Source organism: Peromyscus californicus, unplaced genomic scaffold (assembly GCF_007827085.1).
Source record: "Peromyscus californicus insignis strain IS unplaced genomic scaffold, ASM782708v3 Scaffold_5__1_contigs__length_169319896, whole genome shotgun sequence".
In the NCBI taxonomy this organism is placed as follows: Eukaryota; Metazoa; Chordata; class Mammalia; order Rodentia; family Cricetidae; genus Peromyscus; species Peromyscus californicus.
Genome location: NW_026294573.1, coordinates 90,106,620 through 90,127,992, shown reverse-complemented (window position 1 = coordinate 90,127,992; position 21,373 = coordinate 90,106,620). Strand labels below are relative to the sequence as shown.

At 44.0% G+C, this 21,373-nt stretch overlaps 1 protein-coding gene across 5 annotated transcripts in view; it reads left to right on the top strand.

Moving 5' to 3' along the window:
- Palm2akap2 (PALM2 and AKAP2 fusion) overlaps nt 1–21,373 on the top strand; it is a 485,103-nt gene that overhangs the window by 279,235 nt on the left and 184,495 nt on the right. For 3 of the 5 annotated variants that reach the window (XM_052716743.1, XM_052716742.1, XM_052716741.1), the window contains exon 7: nt 13,653–14,345. The exons of the other annotated variants lie outside the window; for them this stretch is intronic. In XM_052716743.1, coding sequence (XP_052572703.1) covers nt 13,653–14,345 — 693 coding nt within the window. The remainder of the gene's footprint in view (nt 1–13,652; nt 14,346–21,373) is intronic. 5 annotated transcript variants of the gene reach the window in all.

Genomic DNA, 21,373 nt, shown 5'->3' with positions numbered 1-21,373 from the left:
AAGCCTGGGGTAGATGCTTGGTTTTTGTGTTTCAGAAAAGTGAGGATGATGGCAGGGAGGGCATAAAGTGTTAGAGAAAACAAATGATAACAATTTGGAAAAGAAAGCACGGGGGCAAGTCAGAGCAAACCCTTCCATGTGGTTACCTTTCGTCTGGGAATCATCAGGCAGTGAATTGTAAAGAAATGATCTAGACCATGAGTGTAAACAGCCATGTATGTGAAATTGTTTTTATAATTTTCAAAAGTCATTTATGCGTTGAAATATCTTTTGCCAGAAGGAAACTACAGAGCAATATGCGAGCCGTTAGACCCACTTTGAAAAATAGATTTTCTACTTAGTATTTAGGGGCTGCAAACGAGTCCGATTCTGTTACTGTACAGTAGCACAGTAACTGATTCTTTTAAAAACTTCACTTTCATAGAAAAGAAAAAAAGAACTAGGCAGTGGTGGCAGACACCTTTAATCCCAGCACTCAGAAGGCAGAGGCAGGTGGATCTCTGAGTTCAGGGCTAGCTTAGTCTACAGAACGAGTTCCAGGACAACCAAGACTACACAGAGAAACCCTGTCTCAATATATATATATATATATATATATATATATATATATATATATATATATATATATATAGAGAGAGAGAGAGAGAGAGAGAGAGAGAGAGAGAGAGAGAGAGAGAGAGAGAGAGAAGAGAGATAAATTTTATATATATATAGTGTGTCCAGAGATTATTTCAATTTTTCTGAAAAACAGGTTTTGGGTTTGTTTTTTGGTTTTTTTTGGGGGGGTTGGCAGTGGGGGGATGTAGTTGGTCTTTCAAGGATGGGGATTCTTTTGGGGAGTTTCAGATGGATGAAAGCACCCAGTGGGGCAGGGAACTCAGCAGTAGCTACTGTTGCTTTTCTCTACCAGAGGGTGTCAGTGTATCAGACTTGTCTAGCATGTACAAGGCCCTGGATTCAGCCCCAACATTGCAGGGGGGACAAGGGGAGCTCAGGATGGAGAGCAGAGAAGAGGAATGCACTATTCCGTGCACATTTCAGTGGGTGTCCCATGCTTGCTCAATTGTACCAAGTTCACAGTGCCTCTAGGAGCTGGGCTGTCTTTGCTCCTTTCCATCGTCTGGACTCTGGATCTTTCTGATGACTCTTCCCATAGACAGATACTCCTGGGGCTTGAGCTGTCTGGCCAGCATCCCTCCTGCCTCAGCGACTCTGTTGACTTCCAGCCACTGGGCTAACGCTCGGCTCTGTTGACTCTGATCCTCTTGTCCATTATGTAGGGCAAGCAAGCTGCTGTCTGGGCAGTGAACTCACTGGGCCTCCCAACACTGCATCTGTTGTATTCCCTGTTTTCTGCTACCAAATGCAGTAAGTTCTATTTCCTCTCAGCTCCCTGACCTGCCAATCTGTTCACCCACAGCAGATCCATCACCAGGGCAGGCAGGGGCCTGCAGAGCAGCTGGTAAGTCCTGCGACCCTTTTTAGCTTCAAATCCAGGACTGTCCAGGGGGCTTGTGCTCTTCTGAGCTTGGTTTATGAGATGGGGTCCTGGTGTCCTCACACAGGGAGGCTTCTCCTTAGCCCAGTCTCAGATGGACAGTGGCCACACAGGGCCGACTCTGGCCCCAAAGGCAGCTGAGGACTAGTAGGAAGGAGTTATAAAGAAATCACAGGGCACTGTCCCTCCAGCTTTGGTGGAAAGGGGACATATTTTTTTAGTATCTGTGGTCATTGTACCTAGCTCTGCTCTTAAGGTAAACCTGTATTGTGTCTCAGGTTTTTTTGTTTTTTTTTTTTTTTTTAATTTTCCTCACTGATGTTGCACATCTGGAAAGGGGCTGTGATTGAGGCTGGGTGGGAAGGATTTTCAAAGCATATGAATCTACTGAGAATCGAGCTTTCCCGTAATATGAGTATGTACCACTAACTCTTTACTTTTCTGGAGTTCTTAGTTATTGGGGGATATTTGGGGAGGAAAGCAGAAATTTAATGAATGTGTGCTTCTTGCTAATGTTGCTGACCATAGGGAACTGTACAGACTCCATATTTGTGAATGTAGAACATGAAGAGCCACACCCATAAATGCCCCAGAGATGAGAACACAGGGACACACACAATAACTCTCTCCACCGAACCACTTACTCTGCTCAGAAAGATGGGTCAGGGTGAATGAAGGAATGAGTTGTCTTGAGTTGTACTTAGTGGCAGTGCAGGCCGATTCAAATATGAACACTGAGTTTTGGTTTATCTGATCTCGGTAAGTTCTTGTTTAAAATAAGTCTCACAATGACATAGTTACTAAAACAAAATAATTGTGGGCTTTTAAACCAGAATAAACCTTATACAGGTTAACCTGAATTTTTTTTGAAGCAAGAAGTCCCTCCTTATTTTACTATAAGGCAACACAGAAAGCTAATCATTGGCACAGGTGGCATGTCCACTAACTAAATTTCAGTGACTAACAGATGTCTTTCAACACTTCCTTACACGTTGCTTTTTCAAGAATTCTGGAGCCTGGTGGGGCTGTAAGTGGCATTTGGCCACACCCAGGACAGGTCCCCAACCCTGGGGATCTAGAGTCGGGGTGAGCTAGAACTGAAGCTCGAAGTTCTAGAAAAGACTCACTAGCTGTCATGCTGGGGACTCTTTGGAGTGCCCCAGGGTGATGTCTAAGGTCAATTGGGGTAATAAATGCTGAAAAACCACGTCTTTCTGTTATACAAGCTTGGTGCTGGTGGATCCTGGCAATTGGTGGCAAGAAGCTTTTCGGTTCTTTTCCTCAAAGGACATGTATGATCCCGCTAAAGGGCCAGTCAACCCACAGAGAGGGTATATCCGAATTCATGTCGAGAGGTAGAAATGGAAGCTGGGTGTGGTGGCACCCACCCTTAATCTCAGTACTCCGGAGGCAGAGGCAGAAGGATCCCTGTGGGTTTGAGGCCAGCCTGGTCTACACAGTGGGTTTCAGGACAGTTAGGACTATGTAGAGAGATCCTGTCTTAAAGAGAAAGAAAGAGAGAAGAGGGAGGAGGAGGGAGGGAGGGATTGGGGCAGCACTGATAGCCAGGCAGTGTAAAGTGTAAAGTTCAACGGTAATGCACCCATGCAATTGAAGCCACATGTAAGACTATACCTTCCCTTACAACTTGACACCTTGCCAATTTGAGGAGACCACGAATGCATAATGACCCAGGTGGAAAATATATTTTCAGAAGTACAAGATGACCAGAGCCTTTTAGAAAGTAAATTTATATCCACATTTATTAAGCTAAGAATGTATTTATGTATAAGTGCAGCTCCCGAAGGAATCGAATGTCTTGTGGTCAGCTGGTTCGCAGGCTGTTTCTGGACCGGGCTGTTCATATTCATTGTCAGTTATGGCTCACAGTGAACTGATCACAGGGTGTGCATCAGACTTACCAGGAACATTTGCTGCTAGAATTCCTCGGTACCGCCCATTTTGCTTTAGGAATGTCCTCTCGGAAATTCATACAACCTCAGGCCCTTTGAACATCTCTATTTAGTGTTATTGCTCACATTCTGATTGTTTGGAATTTGGAAGGCTTGGGATTCTGTCTAAATGCAATGTGTTTAGAATCATTGATTTTTCAGAATTATGAAGCCCTATTCCAGCCCCTATCTAAACAGAAACCCTGGAGCCTTCCAGCCACAGTTCTATCCCTTAGTGACCAGAGATTAACCTCCACCCAAGTGGCCCGTTCCGTCTCCGCTTGGTTCTGTTAGAACACTTCCCCGACAGGACTGTCATTTCCTACCTCCTCTTTCACCTTCTGGTCCTTGTTCTGTACCTGATACCCCTCAATGACACTGCACAGTCTCTTGGTTGCTTTGACAAAACTTCTACCACCCTCTTCTCTCTCTCCCACAAGCACACCTCACTTTGTTTCCGGTCTTCTAAACTCAGAGCAATACTCAGAGCCCTCCAGGATGCTCTGTGGTAGACCGAGATTCTCTCTCAAAGCATGATGCCACAGGCTGGGGTACCCATGGTGTCGGTCGCCACTGCCTTTCCGCTTCCCTGTCCAAAGCGAAGCCTCGGTGTTGTTTTATGGGGGACCCCACTTAGCATCACTGTCGATTCCATGACAGGCAGTGTGTCTGAATGCTTTCAACTGAAACATGTAGTCTGTTCCCCTCGGTTGCTTCCATGCCTTTCACATAAGAGCCTTCAGAATGCTTTTGTTTGGGTGGATACACATGTGTGCAGATGTGTATAGTGGCTGGCCGGAAATCCAAGTCATGTGTCTTCTTCAATCATTCTCTGTTTTTTGTTTTGTTTTGTTTGTTTGTTTGTTGACACGGTTTCTTGCAAAACCTGCTTGCTGGTCATTGATTTGGCTAGCCTGGCTGACCAGCAAACCCCAGAGATCCTCCTGCCTCAGTGTCCCCAGCACTACGCTTAGAGGCACACACTGCCACCCTCTGCTTTTTTATCCTAGGGACCCAAACTCAGGTCCCATGCTGTCACTCTACCCATTGAGCCATCCCCCCAGCCCCCACTCAATGCTTTTATTTCTTACTCTGCAAAGAGAAATACTAGGAGGGGCTGTGTGTCCTGCTGCCTTTGTCAATCGGACATGACCATTAACCTCTTGTAAGTCGTCTCTCTTGAGTGTTGGGAGTTTTCCAGAGCCGCAACAGGAAGGAGGGAGGGAATGGTGTCATGTTTTGACAGCTAGACCTCTAGCATCCTTTCTTATTTCCAGCCCAGAAGCACTGGTGTTTGCATCTTGTGTTTCTGCATCAGATTTGAATCAAGGGTTTAACCGTTTTGAAAGCAGAAAACTCTTTCTCCACTGTTAGGGGCTTTATACTTCTTGATTATGGTACCTCAGAACCTCCCTTTTCTTCATGGCTGATTTCCACCTCAACTATGAAAAGAAGACGTTAGTCTTTATTGTTTTACTGATAAAAAACAAAGTCAGGGCACTGAGGTTACATGCACCATTAAAGATCTCTTGGTTCTTGGTAACTTTAAATTAACACCTATGGGCGTAATCAGTCATCAAGTTTTTTTTTTATTATTAAAAAATTTTCTATTCATTTTACATACCAACCACAGATCCCACTCTCCTCCCTCCTCCTGCCCCCCAGCCCACCCCCCCATTCCCACCTCCTCCAAGGCAAGGCCTCCCATGGGTAGTCAGCAGGGCCTGGTACACTCAGTTGAGGTGGTGCCAAGCCCCTCCTCCCTGAACCGAGGCTGTGCAAGGTGTCCCACCATAGGCACTGGGCCCTAAAAAGCCTGCCTGCTCATACACCGGGGATGGATCCTGATCCACTGCCTGGAGCCCCCTAAACAGTTCAAGCTAAATTGTCTTGCCTATCCAGAGGACCTAGTCCAGTACAATGGGGGCTCCACAGCTATTGGGCCATAGTTTATGAATTTCCACTAGTTTGACTAGTTGTCTCTGTACATTTTCCCATCATGATATCGATGTCCCTTGCTCATAGAATCCCTCCTCTCTCTATCAGTTGGACTCCTGAAGCATGGTCTTGGTGCCCAGCCATGGATCTCTGCATCTGCTTCCATCAGTTACTGGATGAAGGCTCTATGATGAAAACTGGGAGTGGGGGTGGGGGTAAGGTATGGGGGATGAGAACATAAGGGAATGGGAGGTTCAAGCTGGAACAGGAACAGAGTGGGAGAGCAGGGAAAGAGATACCATGATAAATGAAGACATCATGGGAACAGGGAGAAACAGGGTGCTAGGGAAGTTCCCAGGAATCCACAAGGATGACCCCACCTTAGACTACTAGCAATAGTCAAGTGGGTGTCTGAACTGGCCTACTCCGGTAATCAGATTAGTGAATACCATAACTGTCATCAAGATTTGATGACTGTCCCAATATCCAGAGCATGTTTCCATCTTGTCCACAGAAACACAACATCTTTGTAATCAACATGTACTTAACATTAACTAATCTTTCTAGGGAGTTTGAATTAAAACAAAATGAGATTCCCCTGTGTAGATTCGGTGTGATGGGTCCATACTAGCACATGGTGGCCTCTGCTCTTTGAAAACTCTCTCTAGGGTTGTTATCCTGACTATCACACTCCTATGGAGTCTAGCATCTCTCCTTTTTAAAAATCAGAATTCTGAGTGCCAACCTCCAGCGTCTTCTATGAAGCTTAGGATTCTTGAGATAAAGTTGTTGGGGAAGGGCACTGAGACCCAGTGCTCAAAGCCCAGAGCAGCCGTAGCCCAGGATGCTGGATGACTTTCAAGGCTTGATTCACTGGGGCTCTGTGTCTCCTCTACAATGTGCTTCTTGGAACTGTTCAGCTTGGCTTGCTTTTCTTAACCAAAAAGGGGTGAAGCCAATGATAAGAAACTTGATTTGCCTTTGTTACCCATCAACATCACACATCTGTTAGTATCTATCTATCTATCTATCTATCTATCTATCTATCTATCTATCTATTTATTTATTTTTAGGTGTTTGGGTTATTTTAATTGATACAGAATAATTACGTGTATTTATGGGATGAAAAGTGATAATTCAGAATAGATATGAAATATGTAGTAATCAAATCAGGAATATCAATATTTTCATCCTTGTATAAGCATTGGCCATTTTTTCATGTTGGAAACCTTTTAATTTCTCCTTTCTTCTTCTTCTTCTTCTTCTTCTTCTTCTTCTTCTTCTTCTTCTTCTTCTTCTTTTCTTCTTCTTCTTCATAAAATATTGTCATTTACTCTATGCGCATGCTAGTTACGGATTTAACTATTTACATGCAGCTATACATGTTATAGACACCCTATTGTGCTGCAGAATACTAAGGTCTCGGGGAAACAACTGGGTCAAGAAACATTTTTCAGCCTGGTTTTGGAGTAAGAGATTGACCTGTGAGATGAGAGAGGAAAGCCACTCTGAATTGATTCCCTTGTTTTCATTGTTGATATCACAATGGCCAATCTTACACTCCAACCTCAAGAGAAGGTGTGAATATAACCATATGCTCAGAGGGGTAAGACCACTTATAGGTATGTCTGCTTAATAAGCCAGGCATATGCATAACTTGCCTGTGAGAGATTATAATGCTGGCTGCTAGGGATCTTCCAGGCAACATATCCCCAGCTCAACATCCTCCATTGTGAGTGACTATAATGATCTGCCTGCTACTGCTCTCCTGTGTACTCCACACGTCACTGGCTCATGAACCACCCAGGCTGCACCAACACGGTGTAAATGAAGAATGATGGGGCCCAAAGATGGGTATGACCTGGGTACATGTTCAGGTCCACTGTCTTGCTGCCCCTTTGGACACCTCCCATCACACTGACAAATGGCAGTGAGGCATGTGTTGCTTCTACTTACACATGACCTCTGAGAGGCAAAGGAAGCAAGCTAGGAGTTCAAGCCTGAATCAGGGGATTGTACCATAATGGAATTTTCCATCCTCTTGAGTTTGTGTGCTTGGACTGATTCTGCAGCAGGATCCTGCTGGTTGCTCCTGCTCTTTCCTGTGTCAGGTGCTCTTGTTCTCTGTTATAGACAGCATCCACGCTTACAGTTGCCTTCTGTTTGCCAGAGCTAAAGGGAAGCCTGGGAATAAGTCTGAACTGAAACTAAGTATTAACCACTGCTCAGACCCGTCTCTTCGGGCTGCCCAAAGCCCTCTGCCATCACAAAGGTTTCTGTCATTTGGGTGTCAGGGATGAGAACTAAGGCTTCCAGTCAAATCACCAAAATAGCCGCTCGTTTGTGTTTCTTTAGAGAATCGAGTCGCATTGGCCCTTGATATTTATCAGTGAAGTAGACACACTGCCCGGCTGTCTTGCTGAATTAGTGGAAGACAATAACGGTTTCACGTGCGCCGCTCTTCCTGATGTCAATGTACGAGGTTTGAAACCCAACAACTGAATCTCTCATCACTAGCAGCGTACTTCCCAACGCTAAGCAGCCTCTCAGTGAGACTCCCATCAAACGGTCTTGAGTTTCGTGTCCCTCACTCCCAGGTCATTTTTCTAGGAACCATGGAAGCCTTTTTTCAGATTCTCTCACATCCACAGGGCTCTTGCACAGTCCTGGCAGGGCTCCTGGCCAAGAAAGCACTTTCCTCATTTTCCCTCATGAGTCTCACCTCGGCACAAACTACAGAAACCTTTCGTGTGGGGAGGCTAGAGATGAAGGCATGCCAGAAGGGAGAGGCTTCGGATAGAAATTTCTTTGTACACAATGTTTTAAAATTGTATACATTGAAAACAAAATGCTCTCAGGCCTGATGGCAGAAGCCTGTAATCCCATGACTGGAGAGGTTGAGGCAAAAAGATTAAGAGTTCAAGGCTAGCCTGAGCAACTGAGTATGACCATGTCTCAAAATAAAAGTAAAATGGGTCAGGGAGCCAAGTATGGTGGTACCCATCCGTCATCCCAGCACTTGGGAGGTACAGGGAGGAGGTTCAGGAGTTCAAGGTCATTCTGTACTACATAGTGAGTTTGAGGACAACCTAGACTATATGAGACTATGTCTTAAAAAATAAAACGATGACTGCAGATGTAGCTGAATGGTAAAACATTTGTCTAGAGCGCAAAGGGCTGTAGTTCAATACTGGATGCTCCAGAACAGTTACTCTTTTAGCAAACAAACCAATCAAAACAAAACCAAAAAAACTCCCCAAAAGGTGCCCACTGTGGTGGAGCACACTTGCAGCCCTATGACTCAAGAGACAGAAGAGGAAGACAGCAAGTTTGAGGCAAAATGGGCTACGTAGCAAGACCCTGTCTCAAAAAAAAAAAGTTTGGACTGGAGCTGCATGCATAAGGCCCTGGGTTCAATCTTAACCCCGACAGAAACAGGGAAAATGAAGTTAAAACGGAAGTGACTGTACCCTACTGATCCATCTCCACCCTCGTTCAGTTTGTTGTTACTGTTTGAGAACAAAAGCAAAATGTGAATCTCATTTAAAAACACCAAGGTAAGCTTCCTTACCTCCTGTGTAGCTTTCCGGAAGTTTAGCTGATATTCCCACGTTCCCATCCAGGAGGACTTAGCACTGCCTTTAATTAAGTCAGAGATTCTCAGTGAGTCTTCCTCAGTACCCTTTACCAAAGAAGAGTAAAGGCAGAGAGAAATTGGGACCACATCCCTGATGAACTGCTACAAAAAAAAAGAAAGGAAAAAATCTATGCTTCCTTTTGAAGCCTTATTTTTTGTCAAGAAGGACAAAGTACTTGTGTATATTGTATTTTATAACATAAAGCTAAGTCATAACATGCTTAAAATTTTCTGTGCTCAGTGACAGAAACATTGAACTGGTCATGTACAATATGTACTTTATAAATATGCATATACACCCCTCATGAAACTGTGTCCACATGTGGTCCTGTCCCAGTGTCCTGTCACATTTAATAACACTTAAAATGGCACACAAAAAATCAAAAGGAATCCAGAGGCCAGTGTGGTGGTCCGTGCTTGTAATCCAGTACTCCAGAGGGTGAGGCTGGAAAGCAAACCTGAAGCCAGCTTGAGCATCATATGGATTCTTAAGAAGGAATCTGAGATTGGATTTCCTGCCTGATGTCTACTTCCCACCTCCACTAATTCAGCAGTAGTTCTCGGATTCCATCATCCGCTTTCCTTTCTCACCACTACTCCAGCTTCATTCACCACCTTTCCGCATGCCACCCAGCTTTTACCCTCCCTCCCACTAAACTCTGTCCACTTCTTACCGTGGACCTACATCACCTTTCCAGAGAAGGACTACTCACCTCCCTACCCTCTAGTTCCAGGCAAAGGGGAAAGGAGGCTGGTGCAGAGTGATGGGGAAGGAGCGATAATGGACCAACTATAAGGGTGTTCTGGGCAGGGAGAGGGGCATCTCTAAACATCCAGGAGGCTGGGTGCAGTGATGGGGAAGGAGCGATAATGGACCAACTATGAGAGTGTTCTGGGCAGAGAGGGGGTCGTCTCTAAACATCCCCCCGTTAATCATTTGTGTCCTGACACACCAGCATAGAAATATTTTGTTCCATACTCTGTACTGATGACAGGTTAATATATCATTTTGTTCACGTGTCATTGGAAGTTTGGGAGAGAATTCACTATTCTACCTACCACCGTCAATCATTATGTTAATAGTGATGAACTATATTTTAATCCAAATCTGAATTTTAATTCAATTGTAATATTTTAAAAACAAGCTTTGGAGTCCATGTAAAATTGTAAATACACATTTTGTTTCTCTGACCACATGCTGTATGGAAAATCAGGAAATCACTGAGATAAATACAATTTTTATATCACAGTCTTTGTGTGTGAACCCATGTGCCTCTGTGACAAATAATGGTTGGCTTCCCATAGTGTTACTTGATAAAAAATCGTTATCTTTATGCCAAGCAACTAAAACATTCAAAATGGATATTGTGAAAACTAGGCATTGGACTTTTTCTTCTGAATCATTTTAGCTCAATGTCCACCTTGAACAGATTGTATCTTATCATGCAAGCAACTGGAACAATGTTATTGCTGATGTCTTAAACTGTTACAAGCATTAATTGTGCACCTTTCTTTGGTATTTGTGACTGGTGAAGACCATTTAGTTACATTTATTTGGCAAATGTATCTATCAGGTACCTTCTGTAGAAAAGGTTCTGGGTAGGGGCTGGCGATGGAGGATCACACAAAGAAGGTAGGCGAGGAACCATTATATATATATATATATATATATATATATATATATATATATATATATATATATATATATAAATACAGGAAGCTGATAAATCATCCCTACAAATACTAGTGGTGGTGTACACTATTGTCTCAGCACTTGGGAAGATTTGGAGTTCAGAGTCACCCTAGACTATACACACACACTGCTGGGTAGAAATTATTCAGTGTCCTCACAAGTTTAGAAAGTGTCCATGGAGTCTCAAGAAGAAAGTGATGACTTAGAGATGGGAGGTTCGAAGAAAGCATCCGTCCACATCTGGGAGAAGGGGCAGTTGATCTTGACCTTGGTGACTGTGTTGTTGTATTTGGATGTGTAGAAAGTGCAAAGGATTTTGCAGGGGAGAATCGTTAAATCAGGAACTATTTAGACATGTGATGGAGTGATTTGTTTCTATGTGAGGAGAAAAGAGAGAGAGGATTTGACAGCTAAAAAAGCAACAAGGATCTTCTTAATAGGTTGTAGATATTCAGAAAAGGGCAGGGGTTCAGGCATTGACGAGCAAGTATGTGAGATTCTAGAAGATTACTGGAGCAGAACTGTGAAAAGCAGGTTAGGCAGAAGAACCACAGGCCCAGAATAGTCTGGTCAGTGTCGTGAACATAAAGTGAGGTTTGTGGTGGCCAGCGTGTATGGAAAGTAAGACAGACTATGAGATGAGGAGGAAGGAGGGATGGGGACAGATGCTGACAGGAACTGTGTGCTGAGCCGGGGAGTTGGTGGTTAACCCGCCCAGACAAGAGCAGGTTTCTGAGAAGGGCAGGTCAGGCATGCTCCAGACTCAGCAGGCTTCCCCAGTAAATGGCCGCTCGTAAAGATTTCAGACTCTGTGAACCACATAGTCTCTGTTAGCAATCTCCCTCCCTCTCATCTTTCTTCTCTCTCTCCTACCCTCCCTCCCTACCTCTCCACTTTCCCCTCCTTCTCTCCCTCCGTCTCTCTCCCTTTTCTCTCCTCCTCTCTCCATTTCCTTCCTCTTCCCTTCTATCCCTCTCCTCCTTCTGAGTCTCTCTCTCTTCCTCTTTCCTCTTCCTTCTGTCTCCTTCCTTCTTTCCTTTCCCTTTTTGAGACAGAGTCTCAGGTGGCCCATGCTGGCCTTAAACCCACTGTGCAGTGGAGAGTGACCCTGAATTCCTAATCCCCCTGTCTCCACTTCCCAAATGACTTCTTTCTTTTTATACAACCCTTTAAAAAGTATAGAAAACCATTCTTCCTCCTGGCCATACAAAAGCAGGCCCCAGTCTGCCTTGGGCCCTCTGTCCATAGGCGTCGTCCTCGGGACTTGAGTGGGGAAACAGAAGAGTCACTGAAATGTGAAACCTGGTAATGATGCTCAGCAGATGCTCTCAGTGCCTGCATGTGAGGGATGAGAAAGAAGGGATAGACGTGATTCCAGGCTTCTGGCTTAACAACTAAGCACCTAAACTGTGGGACTAGTGTCACCCTGCACCAAGATGAGGGAGGAGTTAAGAGAAAAAGATGTAAGGGTTTTGAAGCTGCTGAGTCCAGTGGGTCTGAGTGGCAACTACGTGAAGGGTGCCTGCAGCCAGGTGGCTCCGTGGGCCACCATTCCATCCACAACATGTGTCTCACAGGAGCCTCCGAGGGAATGGACACAAACGTTGGGCATCCCAAGAGGCTATAGGACAGGGGAGAGCTGGTACTTAGGAACACCAAACCAGCATCAGGTCCCTTGGATGACACTCTTCCTCAGCCTAGACAAAAGGAGCGGAGAGTCTCATGGTGGGGAGCATCAGGCACAGTATGGATCGGAGCAGAAGAAAAGATAACAGAAGGGAAAATATAATGGGACAGAGTCATGAGCCTTAGCACTGTGCAGATAAGAGAGGACAGAGCACCGGGCGGTGGTGTTGCATGCCTTTAATCCCAGCACTGGGGAGGCAGAGGCAGAGGCAGACAGATCTCTGTGAGTTCGAGGCCAGCCTGGTCTACAGAGTGAGTTCCAGGACAGCCAGAGCTGTTACACAGAGAAACCCTGTCTCGAAAAGCTGAAAGAGAGAGACTTGGGGTGTTAGGGAATGGGAGGGAGGAAAGAAAGAGAGAGAGAGGAGAGAGAGAGGAGGGGGAGAGAGAAAGGACAGAGGACCTTCTGGGCATCATCCTCAGTTCCTATGTTATAGGTGCCGTGACAACCTATTCTTTCACTGGTTCTTTTTTAGAAGTTTTGCTAAGTGACACAGATGTACTCCATCTCATGTGATTTGAAAATAACCCTTTAAAATGACTCTGTGACTTCCATATGGTGCTGTGGTCACTGAGCCATTTGAAGGATGCTTTCTGTCATACAAATAATTCATCCTAGGGTTGTATATGGTAAGTTCCCACTTTGGCTGGAGGTCAGCTAATGACTGGATGACTCTCAGAGAACACAGTACCATGCTTTCCTATTCTTTCAGTTTCTACGAGTAGCTGGTTGTAGCCTAGGGGAGGACAGTTATGTCCCACGGGCAAAACACTCGGCATCTTCTGCATTAACAGGTCCAACGAAATGGGGAGGAAAAAATAGGTGCACATTTGGTGAAAGAGTTGGAAAAACAACTGTAAGGTTCTGGAATGTAGGCACATCTTGGAAATTGTCTATAAGCCTAAGCAGATCTCAGTCAGAATCGCTTGCATGTCGCTGGCCTTCCCTGATAGATTCTGTCCTGTTAGATCTGAAGGTTCTTATTTTAGCTGGTCTCCTAAAAAGTCCGAGCTCATTGAGATGTGGTCACTGTCTGCATCTGTCTTCCCAGTGCATGAAGCTGCTGTGTGAAGAATACACACACCATCTCTGTCCACACTGCACACCTCCTGCTACTACTCAGGATGCTCGGTGGTTACGATAGGAAGGGCACAAACCACTTTTTTTTTTCTGTCTGTTTGGCAATTAACCATTCACTGGCTTTTTTTGTTGTAACATGCACTTCCTTTCTCTTGTTTTCATTCAAGCTGTATACGCCATGGAAATTAATGTGGAGAAAGACAAACAAACAGGAGAGACCAAGATTCTCTCTGCATCCACCATTGGCCCAGAGGGGGTCCATCAGAGAGGAGTCAAAGTCTATGATGATGGTACCAAAGTAGTGTATGAGGTGCACTCAGGAGGCACCGTGGTAGAAAACGGAGTCCACAAACTAAGCGCAAGGGATGTGGAAGAACTAATTCAGAAGGCTGGACAATCGAGCTGCAGGGGGCACATGTCGGAAAGGACTGTTGTTGCAGATGGGAGCCTGGGCCATCCCAAGGAACACATGCTCTGCAAAGAAGCCAAGTTAGAAATGGTGCAAAAATCCAGGAAAGATCAAGCTTCGGGAAACCCCGCGCAGCAGGCCCAGCCCTCCGGCACGGAAGGGCCAGAGGCGAACCTGGATCAACCCGTCACCATGATTTTTATGGGCTACCAAAACATCGAAGATGAAGAGGAGACTAAAAAGGTGCTAGGCTACGACGAAACCATCAAGGCCGAATTAGTCCTGATCGATGAAGACGATGAGAAGTCGCTAAGAGAGAAGACGGTGACGGATGTGTCCACAATCGACGGGAACGCAGCTGAGCTGGTGTCCGGGAGGCCCGTGTCAGATACCACAGAACCCTCATCCCCAGAAGGCAAGGAAGAGAGCCTGGCCACAGAGCCGGCCCCAGGTACCCAAAAGAAAAAGCGGTGTCAATGCTGTGTTGTCATGTGACCACTTCTTTCTCCTCCCCTTTCTTCCGGGCAGCCTCTCTACTCTCCACCTCTTAAGTAGACCTCACTGTACCACTAACTGAGATACTGTGAACTGGAAGCAGACGCCTGCCTTGCCTCGCAGTTGGATTTGCTTTGATCTCTCACTCACATCTTTCCTTCTCACTTGGGAAACAACGTGCATGTGTGTGCTCCATTTTTTTTCTCCCCGAGAACTTACTTTTTCCTCTAAACCTTTCCTTGTGTCTTCAAGAGTGAATCAGTGCCCTACTGCTCGATGGGAGAGGACTCTTCATAGCAACTGGTTATCTAGTAGCCTTAACTGACTTGACTGGACTCAAACCCATTGGCACCGGGGGTTTTCATTTTGGCGTGTGTTCCTCTCACATAGACACACACACACACACACACACACACACACACACACACACACACACACACACACACACTCACACACACACTGCCATGCCCCTGGCTTCTCACCTGCCTCTTTTGCTGTGTGGATCTTTGTTTTGTTTTTTTTTTATATATCTTGTGTAGCAAAATGCTGTGGGCTCTAGCCGGTTGCTAGCATAGCCAAAAGCGGACCTACTCTACCTAATCTGGCTGTTCTAGGATGACACGTTTTCTTTGCTGCCTTACATAAGCTTCCAGATTACAGTATTGTATTTTCCTTCTGTTAAAACCGAGATGAAGTTGACTCGAAAGCAAAGAACCCAGCGCCTGTCCCAGCTGAAGTGTAGGGACGGATTTATCACCCGCCAGTCAGCAGCTCTTTCCCTTCCTCTGGCTTGCCCAATGAACCCTTTATACAGGATTTTCTAAGGACCTCAGGCCAGCACTGTTTTCAGTGTCCGTAGTGCTCACCAATCCATAAGCCTTGTCTCCATGCTCCCCCGAAATGTAAAGTTTTATATTGTTTTCTTTTTCATGGATATTTTCTGATTGAATTCATCTATTTTCAAAGAGGGGATCATTTTGAGAAGTCTCTCTGCAGTGACCATATTTCTTAAAGCAGTCTTTCTGACCTTTGGGGGCTGTCGTTACACCCCCCACTGTATCCAGGATGGTGCTGTACGCATTAGCTGTCCATCTCCTGTGCCTGGTAGATTTGTCTCACATCTGTGCTTTCTTTTGTTTTTTAATGTCCCCATGGGTAAGAGAATGTTTCAGGTAACCTCAAGGTGTAGGTTTCTCCACTCTTTAAAAAAAAAAACATCCTGGCTACTAGTAGTGGCACATGAGATGGATCTCTGTGAGTTCGAGGCCAGCCTGGTCTACAGAGTGAGTTCCAGGATAGCCAAGGCTACGCAGAGAAACTCTGTCTCAACAAAAAACAAACAAATGTTTTTCATTGTGAGAAATGTTGAAAGATAAAGAAAGATCTTAAATTCTTCCACATGGTCTGACTGAGTGGCACATTCCTGGGCTTCTTAAAGCTTCGATTCAATTTCTGGAAATTCTAGAATATTGAGGAATTTCTTTTTAATCTAAAACATGATGAACAGCCCTTCAAATACATTGTTAGCATTGCCCCAATCTGGACAGCCATGCATTTAGTGAAACCAAAGGGAAGGAATTTAGAAAAGAAAACTCTAATACAGGAATAAGATGAGGTGGTGATGGTGTTAACTGTTTAATGAGAGGTGACTTTATTTACCCAGACATTCATAATATGCATAAATTATGTATAAATCAATAATAGAATCATGTATGTTCCCACAGAATATAGCCTCAAGAACCGTATACTTGACCTCCCACATCAAGTCTCAACATATCTAAAAAGTAGCTCAGAAAAAATAATAAAATAAGGAAGCTTGAAGAATTGCAGAGGCAACTAAATTTGTCCCATTTAGCTTGTTGGAGGATAAATCTGTCGTTTTGTTCATTTCTTGGCTTAAAATTATATTTATTATGATTAGAGAAAAATGACATTTTTTTTCTCAAGTAGTTTCATTTTATTGAGCACATGAGTCATTTTTTTTTTTTTTTTTTTTTTTTTTGGTTTTTCGAAACAGGGTTTCTCTGTGTAGCTTTGCGCCTTTCCTGGATCTCGCGCTGTAGACCAGGCTGGCCTCGAACTCACAGAGATCCGCCTGCCTCTGCCTCCCGAGTGCTGGGATTAAAGGCGTGCGCCACCACCGCCCAGCACATGAGTCATTTTTAATCTTTAATATGTAAACAAGAAAAATTAAAGAAAGGAAGTGAACTAATTTCTCAGATGTCCCCTCCATGGTTTCCCTGAGAGAACTGTAGCATTACCCTAGGTCTGGGCAGCCGGGAAAGCAGCTGCAGTGGAGTGCAGTGACTCTGTTATCTGGAACCCTGGGTCAGAGTGCAGTGACTCTGTTATCCGGAAGCCTGGGTCAGTGCCAACAGCCCTCGCTGCCCTCAGCTTCACTTTCCCCCACAGGTGATTAGATAGCACACAAGCCTTGAATAAAACGCCATGTGGATAAGCGCATTTCCACAAAAGGAGAAACTAGTGCCCAAGGCTTTAGACAATCTATTGTTTTAAGAATTCATTTGGGAAATGCACAATCTAAAAGTTCACTTCGCCTGCCTCCTTTACTCTCTTGGGGATTCTGACTGCTCAATGTGAGGTTTCAAAAGCACAGTGAGGGAGAGGATGGCAGAGCTCAGGACCCCTGGGCTTTACGTTTGGAGCTTCTAGGACACATCCCCCCTGCTCTTCTTAAGAGAACTGCTTATCTATGAAGACAACAGTCTGTACCTCCTACTCTTCATAAGATCTCAAGGACCAAGGATAACCTGCCGTCATCTGTGGGTCATTATTATTATGAGCAAGTGACTGGCAAACTCCAAGTTAGGATTTGCTCTAAAGTTTTGCTATTAAAGAATATCATTTAATCGAAGTAAGACATATTGCCCTTATTAAAATTATTTGTGGCTACAGTAAATGAAAGTATATTTGAATATGGCTGATGTTTGCATACTATTCCAGTCTCTGTGGGGGATTCAGGCTCAGCAAATCCTCAATCAGCCCACCTACAGCATCAAGTCATGGCCTTGATGATGAAAATGTAAGCAGGCTTGTAATTGTGACTCTGCCTTTCCCATGACTACTGACAGTCTCTATCTCTCTGTCTCTCTCTGTCCCTCTGTCTCTGTCTCTCTCTGTGTGTTTCTCTGTCTCTCTCTCTCATTATTGTCTGTGATATTACCCCTTCTATCAGTAAGGTATGTGGTTGTGTGGTTACATAACCAGAGTAAAGAACCCATGATGAAGTTGCAAAAGCCACAATCTTGTTTTGAGCTAATGTTAGTTAGGCTGTTCTTTAAAGTATAATCCGTTCCACTCAACAGAGTGGAGCACATCTTTCATCCCAGCATCAGAGAGGCAGAGGCAGGCAGATCCCTGTGAGTCTGAGGCCAGCCTCATCTATATAGCAAGTCCAGGCTAACTAGGGTGACATAGCGAGACTCTGCCTCAAAAACAAAAAATGAAGCAACAAAAAAGCAAGACAAAAATGTACAGATATACACATATATATGTGTCTAATATATACATATACATATATATATTATACAATCAGTTCCCTTTTAAATAAGAGTCAAAAAAGGAGGAAAGAGATATTTATTTTTATTTCAGTAGTATTTAATCAGATTCTTTGACAGTAACAATGACCAAGTCTAGCCCGACATAGCTAAAGAATCTTTATGGCTTGAATAGTCTTGTCATTTTTTTTCCTTAGGGAATTCTTTTTTAATCTTTTACCCATAATTATATTATTTTCCTTATGTATCAACAAAACCCAAATTGCTTCTCAGATGGTTGGCTAGTATCCGGTGATTCCACTTATCATTGGCGGTGTCCAGGAAAGGTCCGAAAAATTCCCTGCTGTGTTGAAAGTTTATAAAAAGGGAAAAGCACAATAGAGAGAGCTTCCAAGGGATACAGTGTCATCTCTGGGACAAAACTCTGAAGCCAAACTCCTTCACTTCCTAAAGAAGTTTCTTCGCAGGAACCACAGAACATTCATGCAAACTGTAAATTACTTAAGGCCAGGAAAAAAAAAATGGGTATCAGAAAAGCAGAAGACAGAGTGAGGTGATCGAGGCAAACTGCCAAAGTACATGTCCTGGCCCTTCCTTCTTAATAAACACTGACCCTGTCCATTTAAAGCATGGATGAAAGTAGACAGAATGTACACTGAGGACATATTTTGTTGGTGTTGTTCTTACTTAAAACCTAGACACTGGGCTCTCTCTCTGTGTGGCCGTCTACCTGCAGAGATTAACTCACTAGTGTGCCCTTCCCTGGAAGATGCGCCCTCATTTCCTGTGGTGTCCGTTTACAGTTTAAGCCATTCCAAGGTGAATAGTTTCATATTGTATTTTTGTAACACCTACATTTATAACTGAATCCATAAATTCCCAGTCTTTTAAAGAGATGGGTTTCAAAAACTTTATAAATATGCAGTTAATTATTTGAAAACTCGTGGTCTCTTAATCAAGGTGTATTGATTAGGACAGACTGCGAAAGCATCCTTTCTTCTACTGGGTTAGTAAACACTGCAGGGGCTTTGGCGCGATTGGTACATAGAAAACAGCTCAAAATAATGAGAAAAATCGGATCTTAGGTTCCTGCTGGCAGCTCACCTTCATAGCCTAGCCTTCCTTAGGACTTACCAGGAAAACCTACCTGCACCTTGTAGGGAAAACTAAAGCCCCTCCTTAGAAGAGTGTGGATTTTTATGGCTTCAGCAAACTTCTCAAATCCCACATCATGAAAACCCCAAATGCTGCCTGTTTGGATGCAGCGCGGTATAAAGATTACATCCCGAAATGTTTAAAAGAAAATTGCACTGGTGGTCCTCCGGCCAACTCCCCCAACTTCATGTGAACACAATTTAAGAGGCCTATGAGTCCCTTCCCCATGCCGGTCTAACACCAGAGGGTCAGAACTGCCACACAAAAACCTAGCTGTCAATGTGAAAATACATAATTAAGGGACCACAGACTTTCTGCATCCAAGATCTGGACAGCCTTAACTTTTGTAATAATGATGATGATGAAGATGATAACAATAATTTTTCACTGTTTTCTCTTACTAAGCAGGAAAACAGAATGTTTCCTGATGTCAATGACTTTTTTATATTTTGTGACTATTTCTAAGTTTCTACAGCTGAGGTGTGAATGGTCATTTCTTCCCCTACTGCCTCTGAATGGTAACCTGGGGCGCTTGGGTTTTTTTCAAGTCACTGCACTTTTTTTTTTTTTTTCATAATCTAAAGAAAAGCATTTCTCTTACCAAGCATAAAATTCTCCTTTAGATTCCCGGCAACTCCTTCTGACTTGAAAGAACAGAATCCCAGAAAAAAAAAGACATACAGGGTGACTTTCGTTTCCTTTTCTTGGACGGTTAATGTACTGTATAGCATATATGTTTACAGAATGTATTTGCCTTGTGATGTCAACACAATGAATGACAAAAAAAGCTCTGATGTGCCAGTGGATATGTTGCCTTAGCAGTGCTGTTTATGTTCTCCTTTTCTGTCCTGTTGAAAAAACAAACAAACAAACAAACAGATCAAAGGTTGTACTCCAAAGCTGTGTTGACACAACATTCTCTTCCCCACTCCAACCCAGAACTGTGATCGCATCACAGGAGCTTCAGGCAGAACCTGAAGGTGTGGCCCAGAGGGGTTACCGTAGACAGAGCCTGGGCCTTGTTTCTCCCCCTCCACCAACTGAATGTGTTTCCGTTCCCATCTGAGCCTGCAGAATCCCTCTGACCTTCCAGGGGCAGGTCATGGGGAGCACATGTCTTCTTACAGAGACTTCCTCACTGGACTGCCTGCTGTGAGAGACCCTGTTAGGCCCCCTACCCGGGTCCAGGAGCACAGTTGTAAGTTGTAAGGACTAGCTCGGAAAAGCAACAGACATAGACTTCTATGGGGCCACCCTTCAGGGCATGTATTTACTGTGGTCTAAAATGAGTAGCATGAAATGGGTGGGGTAAGGAGCCACTATAGAAATGGACTATTTACATTTATGTATTTTTTTAAAGAATAATATTTTTATAGTGAAATCTATATGCATTATGGAGCTTGTGTTTGAAAACACCCTTGATTGACTGAGTTATTTCTCCATTCCCTTATGGTTTCTTTCTGGTGAGTTCTATAGCACTAACCCAGCTCTCGTGACTCAGCCTTATACTGCCTTTGCATGAAATCCAAGGTTTCCAACAGATGTATGCTGTAAGACTGAGCTTTCTGTGCGCGGCCCATTAGATTGTGTTAGCTTGATGGCCCTTTGGACCACATCTTTAATAATATATAACTGCCTTTGGGAAGGAGATGCATTTTTCTATGCAAGAGAAACCTAGCAGTGATCCAAGTCCAGTTCTTTCACATATATGATTAAGGGACCATTCCCTGTGGTACATTTATACATATATGGAATAAGATATATGAGATGATGAGTTGGAAGTATATAACCATCTGCACTGGCAGAGGTGTCCAACCTTTTGACATTGTCAAATGATGATGTCACATAAAACATTTTGGGTATTCACTATCAGGGATGCTTACAGTGTATGAGCTGCAGGCTGGCTGTACCTGATCTATAGTCTATGCAGAAATAGAGACAGCATCAAACTCACCTCATTGGCCTTGTATCCATTGCTGAGGTTGCATTGTGCTTGCTGAGATCCGTAAAAACCAGAAAGAATTTTATCTTTGCCCATAGATGGGATTGTGAATTTGTACAGTTCTTGAGTCTGTTGCCCAATTTTATGACAAATTTATGAGTCCCCATTTGTCACACTCTGTTTTTGATGAAACTCTTCACCCATGCCTGTTCCTGTATCCAGTTGACAGAGCGGGTCAAACCTCAGAGCCTTCCCACCATTCCTGTTTGACTTGCTTCCCAGATAGCATCCTTCCCTGCCCCAAGAGACCAAGATCCTTTCTTAGCAAGGCAAGGCCATAAACATTTCTTTCTATTTCAATAAAAATAA